This window comes from Geotrypetes seraphini, chromosome 9 (genome assembly GCF_902459505.1).
Source record: "Geotrypetes seraphini chromosome 9, aGeoSer1.1, whole genome shotgun sequence".
In the NCBI taxonomy this organism is placed as follows: Eukaryota; Metazoa; Chordata; class Amphibia; order Gymnophiona; family Dermophiidae; genus Geotrypetes; species Geotrypetes seraphini.
This window is the reverse complement of record NC_047092.1, coordinates 21,264,584-21,282,280: the sequence shown is the minus strand read 5'-3', so window position 1 is coordinate 21,282,280 and position 17,697 is coordinate 21,264,584. Positions and strand designations below refer to the sequence as shown.

General features: G+C 47.3%; 1 protein-coding gene across 13 annotated transcripts in view; it reads right to left on the bottom strand.

Moving 5' to 3' along the window:
- Window positions 1-17,697, bottom strand: part of PPP6R2 (protein phosphatase 6 regulatory subunit 2) — a 182,375-nt gene that overhangs the window by 45,381 nt on the left and 119,297 nt on the right. For 6 of the 13 annotated variants that reach the window (XR_004540605.1, XM_033957996.1, XM_033957995.1 and 3 more), the window contains exons 16-20: window positions 15,510-15,590; window positions 15,320-15,352; window positions 14,876-14,973; window positions 14,423-14,480; window positions 2,833-2,975 (exon numbers count right to left, since the gene is read on the bottom strand). Coding sequence is in view for 12 of the 13 variants with exons in the window: in XM_033957996.1 (XP_033813887.1) it covers window positions 2,833-2,975; window positions 14,423-14,480; window positions 14,876-14,973; window positions 15,320-15,352; window positions 15,510-15,590 (413 nt within the window). In the remaining variant the exon portion in view is untranslated. The remainder of the gene's footprint in view (window positions 1-2,832; window positions 2,976-14,422; window positions 14,481-14,875; window positions 14,974-15,319; window positions 15,353-15,509; window positions 15,591-17,697) is intronic. The other 7 variants (XM_033958005.1, XM_033958001.1, XM_033958004.1 and 4 more) reach the window with 5 other exon arrangements.

Below are 17,697 nucleotides of genomic sequence, written 5' to 3'. Positions count from 1 at the left end.
TACCGATTTCCTGAAAGTTAATAATGAGTTCTGTTGTCTAAGTTGGGGGGGGGAGTTGGTTCCAAAGGTGTGGAATGAAGTGGCTGTATGATCGTTTGTGGGCTGTTTCTGTGAGCAGGGATCTTCCGGGGGGGGTGCATAGGCGTATCTCTGACTTTGAGCGGAGGGTGCGAGTGGGGTTGTAGATGGGTAGCTTGGATTTTATGTAGGAGGGAGTGGTGGAATAAATTCTATTTTGGGCAATTGCCAGGGCTTTGAAAGTACAGCGTTGGCTAATTGGGAGCCAGTGTTCAGCATGGAGTGCCGGGGAGATGGAATCGTGGTAGTTGAGGTTGTGTAGGAGGCGGATGGCTGCATTTTGGACCCGTTGGAGGCGTTTGATATTATTTTTGGTTAGTCCATTAAATAGGGAGTTACAATAATCCATTCTGGAGAGGACATATGCATATAGGAGTTGGGCGAGGTCTGGTGTGGAGATGTAGGGTTTGATCCTTTTCAGTTGGCGAAGGTAGTAGAAGGAGGTGGAGACTACTTGGGATATGTGGGCAGATAGGGATAGGTGTCCGTCTAGGGTTACTCCCAGGCTGCGAACTTGATCTGCTGCCGTTAGTAGAGTGGAATCCCATGTTAGTGTAGGTCGTAGATATTTGGTGTTTTTGTTTCTGATCCATAGGAGTTCGGTTTTGGAGGTGTTAAGTTGAAGCTTGTTGTTTGACATCCAAGTTTTCATGTCAGTGAGGCAGAGTTCGAGGTTAGCAATTTGGGATGGCCGGTTTTCGCCTAAGGGGAGGAGCAGTTGGATGTCATCTGCATAAGAGTGGATTTTGATTTTATATTTTTGCGCTATATCGATGACGGGTTTGATGTAGAGGTTGAATAGGAGGGGGGATAGAAGGGCGCCTTGAGGAACACCATATTTGATAGGCTTAGGGTTAGATTTATGTGTCCCTAGTAGGACAGTTTGGGTCCTTTGGTGAAGGAAGGAGGTGATCCATTGGAGGGCTGTGTCTCTGATTCCGAGGTCGTGGAGTCTAGATGTGAGTAGGTGGTGGTCAACTGTGTCGAAGGCAGCGCTAAGGTCAAGTAGGACTAGTAGGGCGTCATTGCCTTTGTCGAGTATTGACCAGCTGTCGTCGATGATATCAAGGAGTACTGATTCCGTGCTGTGGCCTTTACGGAAGCCGGATTGGGCTGGGGATAGGGCAGCTTGTTCTTCAATGAAAGGGTGTAGGCGGTGGAGCACAATTTGTTCAAGGAGTTTGGAGACAATTGGGAGGTTGGAGACTGGGCGATAGTTGCCAGGTTCATTAGGATCAAGGGAGGGTTTTTTGAGAGTGGGCTTGATAATAGCTGATTTCCAGCTGAGGGGGACAGTTCCAGTAGTTAGAGAGGTGTTAATGATGGGGAGGATGGATTCTGCCGTGGCGTCTCCGGCAGATAGCAGGAGGCTGGACGGGCAGGGGTCGAGGATGGTGTTGGAGGGTTTGAGTTCTCTCAGGGTTTCGAGGACCTCCGCATGAGTAGTTGGATGAAATTGGGAGAGAGTGGTGGAAGGGGGGGTATAAAGGGTTGGCTGGAGTTGAGTAGGATTGGGTTTGGTGTTGATGGGTGCCAGACCAATGGGGGGGTGAAGGGAGAGGCACAGTAACAGAGCAAATGTAAGACGCAGAGAGAAGATAGACAGTGGATGGAAGGAATTGAATGAGAAGATGAGGGAAGCAGAAACCAGACAACAAAGGTAGAAAAAACAATTTCTATTTATTTATTTTGCTTTAGGATAAAGTAGTATATTAGTTGTTTATAAAAATTTATAAACAAAGCCCTGCCAGCTGAACATCTCTTTCTCTAGTTCAGTAGCCAAAACTTTGATTTATAAGGAAGGAATAAGCTAAATATTGCAGTACTGAGGCTTGTATGGATGCTGCGGGGATAGTGGTCGCGGGGACAGGACAGGGACGGCGGTCGCGGGGACAAATTTTTTCCCCATGTCATTCTCTAGTCTCAAACTCAAATTCTTTGCAAGGCCACATTTTGGATTTGTAGGTACTTGGAGGGCCTCAGAAAAAAAATAATGTCTTATTAAAGAAATGACAATTTAGAATGAGGTAAAACTCTTTATAGTTTATAAATCTTTCCTTTTGGCTAAGTCTTAATAATAATATTGTAATTTATAGCTAAAGAGACATATGATCAAGAAACTGTTTTATTTTACTTTTGTGATTATGATAAACATACCGAGGGCCTCAAAATAGTACCTGGCGGGTCGCATGTGGCCCCCGGGCTGCGAATTTGAGACCATTGGTATAGGCCTAAGTGGAATAAAGGTGAATTAAATTTACTCTCTCATTCCACTGTTCCTTAGCTTTCCTGCAGTCTTATTCATCCCCTTTAATTTTAAAATTGTTACTTTAGCTATGCCTTCCAGGCCCACCATCTCCAGCTCAATTACCCAACACCAATTTCCACCTTCTGCATGCTTATCCATGTTATTGCTTCTTGTCACACCTGTAAAGCTTGCAAAACCTCATCAAATTGATTAGTACAAACCATATAGTAGTAATTCTTTACTACCATAGCTGAGCCATTACTGAAGACCTACAGCAAGTAATTACAGATGCCAGTAAAAAGATAACCTTTATTTCTGGGAGCAATTTTTGTGAATGCCTCTATAAATATGAGATTTATCACAAATTAAAATTAGTTTAGAGAATATATTTGATTGGCTGATTCCTCACTCTAACAGGAAGATGTATTTGACATGTGCTTTTGAAATGATAAGTCACTAAATGAACTGCAGCAATTGAAGAAGCACCAGGCTGAGCTTAGCATTACCTTGTCCTGGATTTGACTTGGGTCGCATACGTAATCTCCTTTTCTTCCCATATATCTTCTTCATCTTCATTGTCATCAAACGGCTGAATGCGCTCATTGCAACAGGCTTCAAACAAGGAGGCGTTAGGCTGAAAAAGTTCCCACTGAAATTAGAGTCACAAGCTACAGCACCTAGCACAATAGTGTAGAATTTAACATACTTTTAGACTCCTCAGTGATAATTTTGGCTTTATAGTATCTACCTTTGGATAGCAGACCTATATGAGCAACTAAATCAGCCACAGGCACTCATAAGAAGCAGCAAGGAATTGCAGCTGCACGTTACTCCAGAGCAAGAATATATAAAATGAACGGAGAAATTATGTCTTACCTGATAATTTTCTTTCCTTTAGTCCTTCATACTATTCCAGACCAGTGGAATAGCTATGTCCATCGACCAGTAGGTGAAGATAGAACACACAAGAAGAGCTGCATGATATAGGACATGTCCTACCCACAGCTTCTCAGTATTATCGAAGACAAGCATAATGAAACCAGGAAAAAAAAAAAAGTTTAGAAACCAACCCACTATATGTTTCTTTTTCTCCATTTAATTTATTTAATTTGTTTTCTATCCTGTTGTCCCCAAAGAGCTCAGAAAGGGTTACAGGTTAATTTTTTTTCTTCAAGGAATCCTGATGAGAAAGCAGACAGGACCAACAGCCCATCCTATCAGCCAAAAACCCCCTTCAGGCCAAAGGAAGAAAGACCACAAGATCGAACCACAGCTCCAGATCGCAGAAACCAAAATAGGGTGGGCCTCTGGAATAGTGTGAAGAACTAATGAAAAGAAAATTATCAGGTAAGACAATTTCTCCTTCCCACTATTCCAGACCAGTGGGATGTTCAAAACCAGGCTTCATCAAGGGAGGCAACCTGGAGCTGCTGCCTGCAACTGATCCCCCAGACCTAGTAGCATCCATGTGATATGACATCCACCCCAGCACCTTCACCCATGACAGACCAACTGGAGCTCTTGGGAGCTAGAGGAGCTGACCAGACGATCAGAAAAGTAACTGAAGGCCCAGGAGCCCCTGCCTGGGCCTGCTTTGTAAGAAAAGCCTGGTGAAAACCCAGAACATACTTGAGAAACCATCAGCCCCTGGAGTTGTCCCATGTCCAAGGGACCTAAGGAGGAGAGTTCTGGCACCCCGCAACCACAGGATACTGAGAAGCAGCAGCAAGTTCAAAGCCACATGGAAACAACATGGCCACATTCCCGCACAACAAGCAGCTCCTCTGGTGCCAATTCTCACCCAAGAGCTGTGAAACTGATTGCTGATTCTCCAGCCTAATCCGCTTCTAGTGCACCCTCCCGAATTGCAGGTTACCCGCCAAAATGGTGAAGGAGGGAGTAGCTGAAAGCTCCAGTGGCAGCTTCTCTCCCTCCCCCAGGGTGCAGGCTCCCTGCCAACCACCACTGTAGACATGCCCCAAACCCCAGCCCCCTCCCCAGTACCTGGGATCCCCACCAGCCACCACCTCCCAAGCAGCTGAAGGATGGAATGGAGCAGCCTCAGTAGCAGCTTCTCCCCCCAGGCTCCCTGCCAGCCACTGCTGCTTGACTCACGGCCTTGCCCCATAGCCTGCTGCTCCATGGCCATTTAGAGGTCTAATTTTAGGGGGTTGGGGGGAGGGGCATTGCTCCCCTAAATGCTAAATCAGATTCATCATGGGCAGATCATTGCGATGAAACGGCTTTGTTGAATCATCCTATAACCCCTTTGCCTATGCCTTGTAGTACTTTTTATTTTTTTTGGGGGGGGGCTAGCAGAAAATAGCAGCGAAAGAGCGCCTCTTAGTCTCTCTTTGTAGATCTTAAAGGGCCAGATTAATAGAATTCTTCTTTTTTTTTTTTTGCAATTTATGAAGAGGCTGCAGAGTCTGAGAGGGGCACAAAGGCAAAGGCCGACATCACCATGCACTCCAAAAGGCCAACACCAGAAGAGCTCAACTGGAAACCGGTTGACCAATTGGACCAGGAATGGCCTACCAGATCCCCGAGACGATAGCCATGACCATCCACCTGCTTGGAGATAGAAAAAACTGAGAAGCTGTGTCACGTTCTATATCTGCTGGTCGATGGACATAAGTATCCCACTGGGCTGGAATAGTGGGAAGGATGCTATGGAAAAAGAAATGTTACTTACTGTAACAGTTGTTATCCAGGGACAGCAGGCAGCTATTCTCACTAGTGGGTGATGTCATCCGACAGAGCTCCGATACGGACGTCTCACAAGCATGTCTTGCTTGAAGAAACTCAGAAGTTTCGAGATGCCCGCACCGCGCATGCGCCAGTGCCTTCCCGCCCGACGGTCCGGGCGTGTCTCCTCAGTTCATGTAGCTAGCCGAGAAGCCAACCCAGGGGAGGTGGGTGGGACGTGAGAATAGCTGCCTGCTGACCCTGGATAACAACTGTTACGGTAAGTAACATTGCTTTATCCTAGGACAAGCAGGCAGGTATTCTCACTAGTGGGTGACCTCCAAGCTAACCTCAATGGGATGGTGGGAGAGTTGGCAACTTAGGAGAATAAATTTTGTAACACTGTTTGGCCAAACTGTCCATCCCGTCTGGAGAAAGTATCCAGACAATAATGAGAGGTGAATGTATGAACCGAGGACCAAGTGGCAGCCTTACAGATCTCCTCAATCGGTGTCGATCTGAGGAAGACTACAGAGGCTGCCATTGCTCTGACCTTATGGGCTATAACATTACAGGGAAGGGATAATCCAGCCTGGGCATAGCAGAAAGAGATACAAGCCGCCATCCAGTTGGAGATGGTGCGCTTCGATACAGGTCGTCCCAACTTGTTTGGATCAAAGGAGACGAAAAGTTGAGGAGCAGTTCTGTGTGGTTTGGAGCGATCCAGGTAGAAAGCCAAAGCACGATTACAGTCCAGAGTGTGAAGTGCCGATTCTCTATGATGAGAATGAGGCTTTGGAAAAAACACTGGAAGTACAATGGATTTGTTGAGATGAAATTCAGAGACCACTTTAGGCAGGAATTTTGGATGAGTGCGGAGCACCACTTTGTCATGATGGAATACTGTGAAAGGTGGATCCGCCACTAAGGCCTGAAACTCACTGACCCTGCGAGCAGACGTGAGGGCCACCAGAAAAACCACTTTCCAGGTGAGATACTTAAGTGGAGCCCTCTTGAGAGGTTCAAACGGAGGCTTCATGAGTTGAGAAAGAACAACATTGAGATCCCAAACCACAGGAGGAGGTTTGAGAGGAGGATTGACATGGAAAAGTCCTTTCATAAATCTGGAAACCACAGGATGAGCAGACAGAGGATTCCCTTGCAGAGGCTGATGGAAAGCCGCAATAGCACTCAGGTGGACTCTTATAGAGGTAGACTTGAGACCAGACTGAGACAGGTGTAGAAGATAGTCCAACACAGAGGATAGGGAAGCTCGCTGAGGCTCCTTAGAATTGGAAACACACCAGAAAGAAAATCTAGTCCACTTTTGGGAGTAGCATTGTCGCGTAGCAGGCTTCCTGGAAGCCTCCAAGACATCCCTCACCGCCTGGGAAAACTGGTGAGGGGTTACGTTGAGAGGAACCAAGCTGTCAGGTGGAGAGACTGCAGGTTGGGATGAAGTAGTGATCCTTGATGTTGAGTAAGTAGCGAAGGAAACACTGGAAGAAGGTCCGGCTCCCTGCTGCTGAGCTGAAGTAGAAGGGAGAACCAAGGTTGTCTGGGCCACCGAGGAGCTATTAGAATCATGGTGGCATGGTCGAATCTCAACTTGACCAGAGTCTTCTGGATGAGAGGAAATGGAGGAAATGCATACAGAAAGCGATTTCCCCAATACAGCAGAAAAGCATCCGCCTCGAGGCGATGAGGAGTGTAGATCCTGGAGCAAAACTGAGGCAGTTTGAAGTTGTGGGGAGCCGCAAAGAGGTCTATCTGAGGCGTCCCCCATTGTGCAAAGATCTGATGAAGGGGGTTGGAATGGAGGGTCCATTCATGAGGCTGGAGGAGACGACTCAAGTTGTCTGCCAAGACATTGTCCTTCCCCTGAATGTAGACAGCCTTGAGGAAGGCGTTGTGGCGAACCGCCCAATCCCAGACTCTGAGAGCTTCCTGGCAGAGGGAGGCCGATCCCATGCCCCCCTGCTTGTTTACATAATACATGGCGACCTGGTTGTCTGTGCGAATGAGGATCACCATGTCGTGAAGCAGATGTTGAAAAGCTTGAAGAGCATAGAAGATGGCTCTGAGCTCCAGAAGATTGATTTGATGGAGTCGGTCCGCACTGGTCCAGAATCCCTGAGTGGGAAGCCCATCCAGATGAGCCCCCCAGGCATAGGTTGAGGAATCGGTTGTGAGAACCTTCTGGTGGGGAGGAGTGTGAAACAGCAAACCTCTGGATAGATTCGAAGAGGTCATCCACCAAAGTAGCGACAGAGAGGGTAGGAAGGGAGGGGGTGTAGCATTATATACTAAAGATGACATTAAGGTCACGAGAATCTCAGATGTCCAGTATACTGGGGAATCCCTTTGGGTTAATTTGGCCAGAGGGAAGGACAAATGCTTGTATCTTGGCGTAATTTACAGACCCCCAAGACAACAGGATGACCTGGATATGGAAATAATCGAAGATATAGAAAATATCACCTTGCGTGGGGACACAGTATTGCTAGGTGACTTCAACATGCCTGATGTGGATTGGGTTACACTTACCTCTGCTTCCGGCAGCAGCAGGAGGCTATTAAACTCTATGAAAGGAGCAAGCCTCAGGCAACTGGTGTTGGAACCGACAAGGGATCAGGCAATACTGGACCTGATATTTACCAATGGAGAAAGTGTCACAGAGGTCTCGGTGGGCGACACATTGGCCTCCAGTGACCACAACATGGTATGGTTCAATATCAGGAAAGGTTTCACTAAATCTACTACACTAACCAAAGTCCTCAAATTCAAGGACACAAATTTCAAAGAAATGGGAGACTTCGTTCACCAGGCGCTACAAAGCCAAGAAGAAACCGATAACGTGGAAGACATGTGGTCGACTTTGAAAGCAACCATACAAGAAGCAACAAACCGCTATGTAAAATCAGTAAGTAAACGGCGAAGGAACAATAAGCCACATTGGTTTACTGCGGAGATCTCAGACCTGATCAAGGAGAAGAAAAAAGCATTCATCTCTTACAAACAATCAGGGAAGCAGGACTCTAGAGCAGACTACCTGGCCAAATCAAAAGCCGTCAAAACAGCAGTCAGGGAGGCTAAATTCCTCATGGAGGAGTCTCTAGCAAAGAACATCCAGAAGGGAGATAAATCCTTCTTCAGGTATATCAGTGATAGAAGAAAAAACTCAGGCGGGATTGTACGTCTTAGGAAACCAGACGGAGACTATGTGGAAAAGGATTCGGAAAAAGCCCAACTATTAAATGAATACTTCTGCTCAGTCTTCACCCGAGAAGCGCCAGGGCTCGGCCCTCAGCTACAGACAAGGGTTAGCTCAGTTGACCCGTTTAGTAACTTTGAGTTTACGCCCAGCAGTGTCTACGGTGAGCTGTCAAAGCTCAAGGTTAACAAAGCAATGGGGCCAGACAACCTGCACCCCAGGGTGCTTAGGGAGCTGAGTGATGTCTTGGCGGAGCCACTGTCCGCGCTCTTCAACCTCTCCCTTAGTACAGGCAGCGTCCCGTTGGACTGGAGGATGGCTAACGTCATTCCACTCCACAAGAAAGGCTCAAAGATGGAGACAGCAAACTACAGACCAGTGAGTCTAACATCGATAGTGAGCAAACTAATGGAAACTCTAATCAAACACCAATTAGATAAGATCCTGGATGAAGAGAATCTACGGGATCCCCGACAACATGGATTTACTAAGGGGAGATCCTGCCAATCCAACCTGATCAGCTTCTTTGACTGGGTAACGGGGAAGCTGGATATTGGGGAGTCCCTGGACATCGTGTACCTGGACTTTAGCAAAGCATTCGATAGCGTACCACACCGCAGGTTACTGAGCAAGATGAGTTCTATAGGATTAGGTAACACATTGACGAAATGGGTTGGGAGCTGGCTTGGAGGTAGGCTCCAAAGGGTGGTGGTGAACGGCACCCCCTCCGAAATGACGGAGGTGATTAGTGGAGTACCACAGGGCTCAGTCTTGGGCCCAATCCTATTCAACTTCTTTATAAGAGACTTGGCAGAAGGGCTTCGAGGTAAAATAACATTATTCGCCGATGACGCCAAACTGAGTAATGTAGTGGGCAAATGCACAACAGACGAAGATTCAGTGCCCGACAACATGATGCACGACCTACTCCTACTGGAGCGATGGTCTAGGACATGGCAACTCAACTTCAATGCCAAAAAATGCAAAGTTATGCACCTGGGCAGCCAGAATCCATGCAAGTCTTATACCCTTAATGGTGAGATCCTAGCAAAAACGGTAGCAGAACGAGACTTGGGGGTAATCGTCAGTGAGGACATGAAGTCTGCCAATCAAGTGGAGCAGGCTTCGTCCAAGGCAAGACAAATCATGGGCTGCATACAAAGGGGTTTCGTCAGTCGTAAGGCGGAAGTCATTATGCCATTGTATAGATCCATGGTGAGGCCCCACCTGGAATACTGTGTGCAATTCTGGAGGCCGCATTATCGCAAGGATGTGCTGAGACTGGAGTCGGTGCAAAGAATGGCCACCCGGATGGTCTCGGGACTCAAGGATCTACCATACGAAAAACGGCTTGACAAATTACAGCTATACTCGCTCGAGGAGCGCAGAGAGAGGGGGGACATGATCGAGACGTTCAAGTATCTTACGGGCCGCATCGAGGCGGAGGAAGATATCTTCTTTTTCAAGGGTCCCACGACAACAAGAGGGCATCCGTTGAAAATCAGGGGCGGGAAACTACGAGGTGACACCAGGAAATTCTTTTTCACTGAAAGGGTGGTTGATCGCTGGAATAGTCTTCCACTACAGGTGATTGAGGCCAGCAGCGTGCCTGATTTTAAGGCCAAATGGGATCGGCACATGGGATCTATTCACAGGGCAAAGGTAGGGGAGGGACATTAAGGTGGGCAGACTAGATGGGCCGTGGGCCCTTATCTGCCGTCTATTTCTATGTTTCTATGTTTCTATGATGTGTCGAGTCAACGGGTCTGACACTTGAGTCCATTGAGAAGCTAGGGTCCACTGAGGAATTCTGAGATGGAGCTTGGCAAAGGGTGTCACATGAACTGTAGAGGCCATGTGGCCCAGGAGGACCATCATGTGTCTCGCTGAGATAGACTGGCGAGAAGATACAGACTGGCAGAGATGAAGAAGAGCATCCAGGCGCTGAGGAGGAAGGAATGCTCGAAGGTGAATGGTGTCCAGTACCACCCCGATGAAGGGAAGGGACTGGGTAGGCTGCAGATGAGATTTGGGGAAGTTGATCTCGAAGCCCAAACTCTGCAGGAAGCAGATTGTGGCCAAGGTCGCCAAAATGACCTCTGGAGCTGACGGGGCCTTGATGAGCCAGTCGTCGAGGTAGGGAAACACCTGAAGACCCCTGTTCCGGAGTGCAGCGGCCACCACCACCAGACACTTTGTGAAGACTCTGGGAGACGAGGACAGGCCGAATGGAAGCACTCGATACTGCAGATGTAGATGTCCCATCCGAAATCTGAGAAACCTGCGGGAGGCCGGATGAATGGGAATGTGAGTGTAGGCCTCCTTGAGATCCAGAGAGCATAACCAGTTGTTCCGCTCGAGGAGGGGGTAGAGAGAAGCAAGGGTCAGCATGCGAAACCTCTCCTTGACCAAAAACTTGTTGAGGACTCGAAGGTCCAGTATGGGTCGCAGGTCGCCCGTCTTCTTCGGGACAAGGAAGTACCGGGAGTAAAAACCCCGGTTGTGCTGGTCCACCGGGACCGGCTCGACGGCCCGAAGCCGAAGCAAGGCCTGAGCTTCCTGAAGCAGAAGGGCGGCCTGCGTCAAGTTGGAAGGATACTCTCTTGGAGGGTGGTCCGGAGGGACCCGATGGAATTGAAGAGAGTATCCTTCTCTTACGATGGAAAGGACCCAGAGGTCGGTTGTAATAGCCTCCCATCGATGATAAAAATGATGGAGGCGACCCCCGATGGGAAAAAGAGGAGGATGCAGAACGAGGTCGGTTATGCTCCCTGGAAGAGAGTCAAAAGGGCTGAGTAGCCTTCGGTGCAGCCGGCGGCTGAGGTTTCTGCCTAGCCTTCTGTAGAGGCTGTCTCTTCGCCGGTTGTCTCGCAGCAGGAGTTTGCCGTGGAGTGCAGCGCCACTGATAAATCAAAGGAGGTCTAGAAGGTTGAGACTGCTGAGGCTTGGGCTTAGGCCGAAGGATAGATTGAAAAGACTTTTCATGATCTGAAAGTTTCTTGGTAACAGTCTCGATAGACTCGTCGAACAGATCGGCGTCCGCACAAGGCACATTGGCAAGTCTGTCTTGGAGGTTCGGATCCATATCAATCGTTCGAAGCCATGCCAATCGACGCATGGCCACGGAACAGGCGGCAGCACGTGCCGAGAGCTCGAAGGCATCGTATGAGGACTGCATCAGCTGGAGACGTAGCTGGGAAAGGGAGGCTACCACTTCCTCGAACTCGAATCGAGCCTGGGAATCAATGTAGGGAGTAAACTTGCGGAACACCGGCAAGAAGAACTCCAAATATGAAGAAAAAAAGAAATTATAATTGAGCACTTGAGAAGCCATCATAGAATTCTGATAGATTCTCCTACCGAACTTATCCATCGTCCTTCCCTCTCGTCCCGGGGGCACAGAGGCATAGACCTGGGAGGGATGAGAACGCTTGAGAGAGGACTCGACCAGCAGGGATTGGTGAGAGAGTTGAGCCCCCTCAAACCCCTTGTGATGAACAATGCGGTATCTTGCATCCAATTTGCTCAGGACTGCAGGGATAGAGTAAGGCGTCTCAAAACATCGCATAAATGTTTGATCCAGCAATTTATGGAGAGGAAGCCGAAGAGACTCCGCAGGAGGATTAGGCAAGTGCATGGTGTCGAGATACTCCTTAGAATACCGAGACCCAGTGTCCAAAGTCACATCCAAGTCATCAGCCATTTGCCGAAGGAAGGAAGAAAAAGACAACTGATCCGCCAGTACCGGCCTCCGAGACGGACTGGACGAAGTGGAAGCCTCAGGATCCAGAGAGACTTGGGAGCGACAAGGAGAATAAGATGTAGATGGTTCCTCGTACTCCGGCCCCTCCGGGGGAGATAAATCCGAGGAGGAGTACCCCAGACGTGGCAGCTTCTTCTGCGGCGAAACCTCAGAATGGCGTGAAGAGTGCCGAGATGAGTGTCTGGATCGATGCCCCTCCCGGTGCCTGGAGGGAGAGCGAGAATGTCGATACTTCGCATGGTTCCCCGAAGCTTCCAGTGAATGAATGGGACTGGAAGCGGTAGATCGAAGGGGCGGGATGGAGGCCGCCTCATGCGATGCAGCCCAGGCCTGGTATGGAGTGCAGAATAACTCTTCCTGCGATTTACTATGCCCAGGACTTCGATTATCAACCGGGGGAACAGCACCGTGTTGGCGCGGAGGCGTAATGGGCTCTAAAGGAGGCATGTCGCTAAAGGAAGCCCGCCTCGAGGGACCCGCCGCCCTTCACCGCTCCTCCTCGTCAAGCAACGAGATCGATCGGCGAGAAGGAGGGGGAGGGGGCGGTCCGCCCCCTGGGATCGGGACCAGGAGGTCACCCTGGATGGAGGCGATTAACCTGGGCCCCATAGTCTGCATGAGCTCGACAAACTGAGCTTCCAGCAGGGACCGCAGCGAAGCCGATATGGAGGGATCCGCACCGAAAGGGGGTCCTCCAGCACGGTCTTGCACTCCTTCGTGGTCGAGTGCTTCTGTTTGGAAGCTTTCGGTACCTTAATGACCACAGGTGGAATAGTGGAAGGCGGCACCTGAGCCGAGGAGACGGGAACAGACACTGGCGCCGAACTCGGGGCCGAAGCCGGAGTAAACGAAGCCGGTTTCAGAAGGCCCGGAGTAGCGGGAGTGGTCGCAGGCTTCGCATGGACAGGCGAAGCGGCCGATGAAGTCGAAGCCGAAGGTTCTTTAGCAGCTTCCATCTTGAACATCGACTCCCACAACAGACAGCGCCGCTTAAACGCCCGCGCTGTTAGAGTGGAACAAGGCCGGCACGATTTCGGGAAATGTTCTGGACTAAGACACTGCAGGCAGCGTCGATGCGGGTCCGTCAGCGAAATCGCGTGCTGGCACTTGCTACACTTTTTAAAACCAGTGATTGGCCGGGACATAGGCCGAAACATAGGCCGGGACATAGGCCGAAAAAGCTAGATCGAAGGAGCTGGGCCTGAGCCACGTGGCCAACCCGGCCGACTCGCCGGAAGAAAAAAATTTTATTTTTTTTTTTTTTGGAAAAAAAGAAAGTACACGAAAAGAGGAAAAGAAACCCAAAATCGCGGAATTTAGAAGGCAAAAACGGGAATTCAGTCAGCGCAGAATTGAAGTAAAACTTCTCAGCTCCGCGGAAAGAAAAGAACTGAGGAGACACACCCGGACCGTCGGGCGGGAAGGCACTGGCGCATGCGCGGTGCGGGCATCTCGAAACTTCTGAGTTTCTTCAAGCAAGACATGCTTGTGAGACGTCCGTATCGGGGCTCTGTCGGATGATATCACCCACTAGTGAGAATACCTGCCTGCTTGTCCTGGGATAACAGCATTTACTAAAGCTTCTTTAATCAGACAACAAAAACAGACATGACAAAAAGAGTACATTCATATTTCACAGAACTTTGGCATGAGCCACAGCTTAGGTTCCGATTTCAACTCAGTCCAGAAGTGTTCAGGCTGCAATCATATTCAAGGTTTCATCTTATCCTAGACTAAATGATCACTGTTTTAGCCTTAATCAGGGCTACAATTAGATCAATAGTGCCTTGAAGCTCCCACTATGGCCCTTTGGGCTAAAGCCTCCAATTTCTGTCCCAGTTAGCAGAAATCATCTCTTCTCCATAAAAAAATCTGCAATTCTGATCTGCAATTGCCTCCTCCTCTTCCTGTCTCACTATAAAAAGTTTGAACCAAAGTGTGGGGCAGTGGGTACTATAAGGCTACAGAACCCCAATAATTAAAGTTTCTTAAGGAAGAAGCCAGCAGAGGAGGATGAAGTTGCTCTCAGGACAGCAGTGCTTTTTACCTGCAAAGGAGACAGATGTTCTTTGCCAGATATGGACAAGTGGTGAACAGAGTTGGGGATTGAGTAGTAGCTGAAGTCTGGGGTGTCCATATCTGATATTGACACAGGTCCCACCTGCCCATGGAGTCTCCTGCTTTGTGAGTTTGTCATCGGAAGCTGCTTGCTTAGCTTAAGACTATAAAATGAGGACAGGCCTGAGATGAAGAAAAACTGCAATGAACATAGTTATGGTGGAGAATCCAGTCTAGGGGAATGGAGGAGAAGGCACAGAAGAGGCTTCCAGCTGTATTAGGAAGAAGTATGCTTCATGCATGACCGCACACTGCAAAAACCAGCCCTGGTCATAAAGGAATTATTCCTTTAGTTAACTTTGTAGTCACTTACACTGTCATCATCTGCATCAATGTTGAAATTAATCTCTGCAATCCTGTCAAAAGGTGCACTGTAAAAAAGGGAACAGTACATTGGTATTTTGGAAGAACAGGTATCGTGCTACTTCAGAAGAAATTATTATTCAAAGGAGCATATTAAAGAACCTGGTGATAAATCAGACAGCTAAAAGTTTACAGATTAACTTGCAACCAACGATGCAAGCCAAAAGTTTACAAATTAAGCCACACTTGTGTGCATTAAGAATGAAACTGCAGCATGGATCTCAGGCTTAACATTGCCTTTTCTGAGGAAATTTCACCTTCAGAAGTAGCTTAAAAATATATATGGCCTGCTCAACATGTAAAGATGCATTGCTAAAGATACTTCCTAATCTCCCATGGAGCCTTGTAAAGTCAGGGTGGTTTCTGGAGATATGTAGCACAGTGGCCAAGACATCTTACTTACTTGATGTTATCATCTTGCTCTGCAAACTCTTCATCATTAAAACCAAACTGATCCACAAAGTTGGCAGTCATTTGCTGGATCTGGTACTCTGAGAAAGCCTATGGGAACAAGGGCAAAAAAGTGTCAGACTGACGACAAATCACATTGTACCTTCTGAGTCCAAGTTTGTGGTGCAATCAATCACAAGCCCCTTCGCCGTTAGAACCAGAAGGTGGAAAGGTCAAAAACCATAGGGATTGGAAGTGGATAAAGAATGCCCCCTCTTCATCCTGAACCATAACCCACTAGGAATACCCTTCCTAAATCAGTGCTCATAACTACTACTACTTCTACTATTATTTCTAGAGTGCTACCAGATGTACACAGTGCTGTACAGAGTCACAAAGGAAACAAATCCTCTCTCTCTAAATCAGGGAACACGAAGAGAATAACTGAAATAATCACCATATTGAAATCCAGATGATTCACTAGTATCACCTTGCAAAAGAGAATTAAAAAAAAAACCCAGTCACAAATGTAGAAGCATACCTTGACTTAAAAAAAAAAAACCCAGATCCCAAATCTCTATCATTCTGTAGTTAAAAATTAAGTTGGCTTCTCAAGCAGCAACAGACGTGAATAGACCATCTCTCACCTGCTGCAGAGAAAGCTCATTAGGGAAAGCACCATCAATATCCTCATCCTCACTGGAAGAGTGCAGGTGATGCGTGCTCACCTAAAACAAGCCAGAGATCCACAGACTGTTAGTGCAGAGACCGCGGCATAATTTCATGCTGTGCACTCATAAAGGGTCCAAGCCAGGGAAAATGAAAGACAGAGCATTAAAAAAGCCAAAAACGAGCACAACACTTCTTAGCACTGTCTATCACAGGGGTGTCAAAGTACCTCCTCGAGGGCCGCAATCCAGTCGGGTTTTCAGGATTTCCCCAATGAATATGCACGAGATCTATTTGCATGCACTGCTTTCATTGTATGCTAATAGATCTCATGCATATTCATTGGGGAAATCCTGAAAACTCAACTGGATTGCGGCCCTCGAGGACCGACTTTGACAACCCTGGTCTATCACATCCTTATTCATAGTGATAGGATGGTTTCATGTACATGCTGGATCACAACAAAGTTTCTCCTGTGGAATTTTGGGATCATGTATTAATGTGCGACACACTCCAGCAACCTTACTGCACTGGCTGACAAAGAAAAGCATAGTTACTCACCTCTAGCAGGTATTCTTTGAGGACAACTGGCAGATATTCTCACATACAGACAACATAATCAACGCAGCCCGGCACGGACATACACCAAAATACAGTGGTACCTCCAGAACTCAAACGACTTGGAATCCAAACTCTTTTTTGTAGTAAATTTTGTCTTGGAATCTGAACTCTGCTTTGGAATCCGAACGCCCTGCACATTGTATATGTGTATTTATTTATTTATTCAATTTTCTATACCGTTCTCCCAGGAGAGCTTAGAACGGTTTACATGAATTAATTCAGGTACTCAATACTTTGTGCCCCAGAATCCAAACTTTGCTTTGGAATCCGAACACCCTGCACATTGTATGTGTTTGTTTGTGCCCCAGAATCTGAATGCTGTTTTGGAATATTTGTTAATATTTTACCTTAAAATCCAGTGTATTTCCTGTTAAAAGTGGGACCCAGGAACGGATTAACCCATTTTCTATTATTTTTAATGGGAAAACTGTCTTGGAACTCGAACGTTTTGGAACTCGAACGGGGTTCTGGAACTGATTACGTTCGGATTCCAAAGTATCACTGTATACTGTCACTTTAAAACTTTAGCACTGTCTATACCAAACATGCACAGTGCCTTCCTGCCCGATTTTAGCTCGCAGGAACTTCAGTTCCATTCAAAGGCTAAGAAGCCAGATAGGGGAAGTGGGTGGGTTTTAAGAATATCTGACTGCTGTCCTCGGAGAACACCTGCTACAGATGAGTAGCTATACTTTCTCAGAGGACAAGCAGGCAATATATTCTCACATATGGGACTTTCAAGTTGCCAGACTCATGCCTTTAGGAAGATGGTTAAATATATGCCATGAGGTTGGTGAAATCCCTGAGGATAGAGGGAAGATGGCTTTTTAAAGAGAGAAAATAAACAAAAGCTCCGGTGGAGCTTACCTATTCAAAAAGCCCTAATTTTTCAACTATTTCAACTTTTACTTTAAATAAATTACTTGTGCCATCACCACAGAGCAAAACAGAGGGCAGGAAAAGTCTTAGATTATATAAGGGAGTCATACAGAGGGATACCCTCCAAACTAACTCAGTCACCAGCATAAAAACCTCCCCTCTGCTGCTCGGCAAACTTTAAAATTCAAAACTTATCAACTCAAAATGATCAAAAAGTTCCAAAAAATACTGCTCAGACATGTAGTGAGTTCCAGAAAACTTTTTCCTCTAGTCCTATATCTGAGAGTAATCAAATCAAGATACCATAGTTAACCACATCAAAAGCCGCAGAAAGATTGAATTGTAATAAGATGGCATATCGGTTCTGAGATAGTAAACTTTGAAAGTTTCAGTATTGGTCACCGTACCTCAAGAAGGACATGGCGATACTTGAAAGAGTCCAGAGAAGAGCGACGAAAATGATAAAAGGTATGGAAAACCTTTCATACGCAGACAGGTTGGGAAGGCTGGGGCTCTTCTCCCTTGAAAAGAGGAGACTCAGAGGAGACATGATAGAGACTTTCAAGATCATGAAAGGCATAGAGAAGGTAGAAAGGGACAGATTCTTCAGATTATTGGGAGCCACAAGCACAAGGGGGCACTCAGAGAAGCTGAAAGGGGACAATT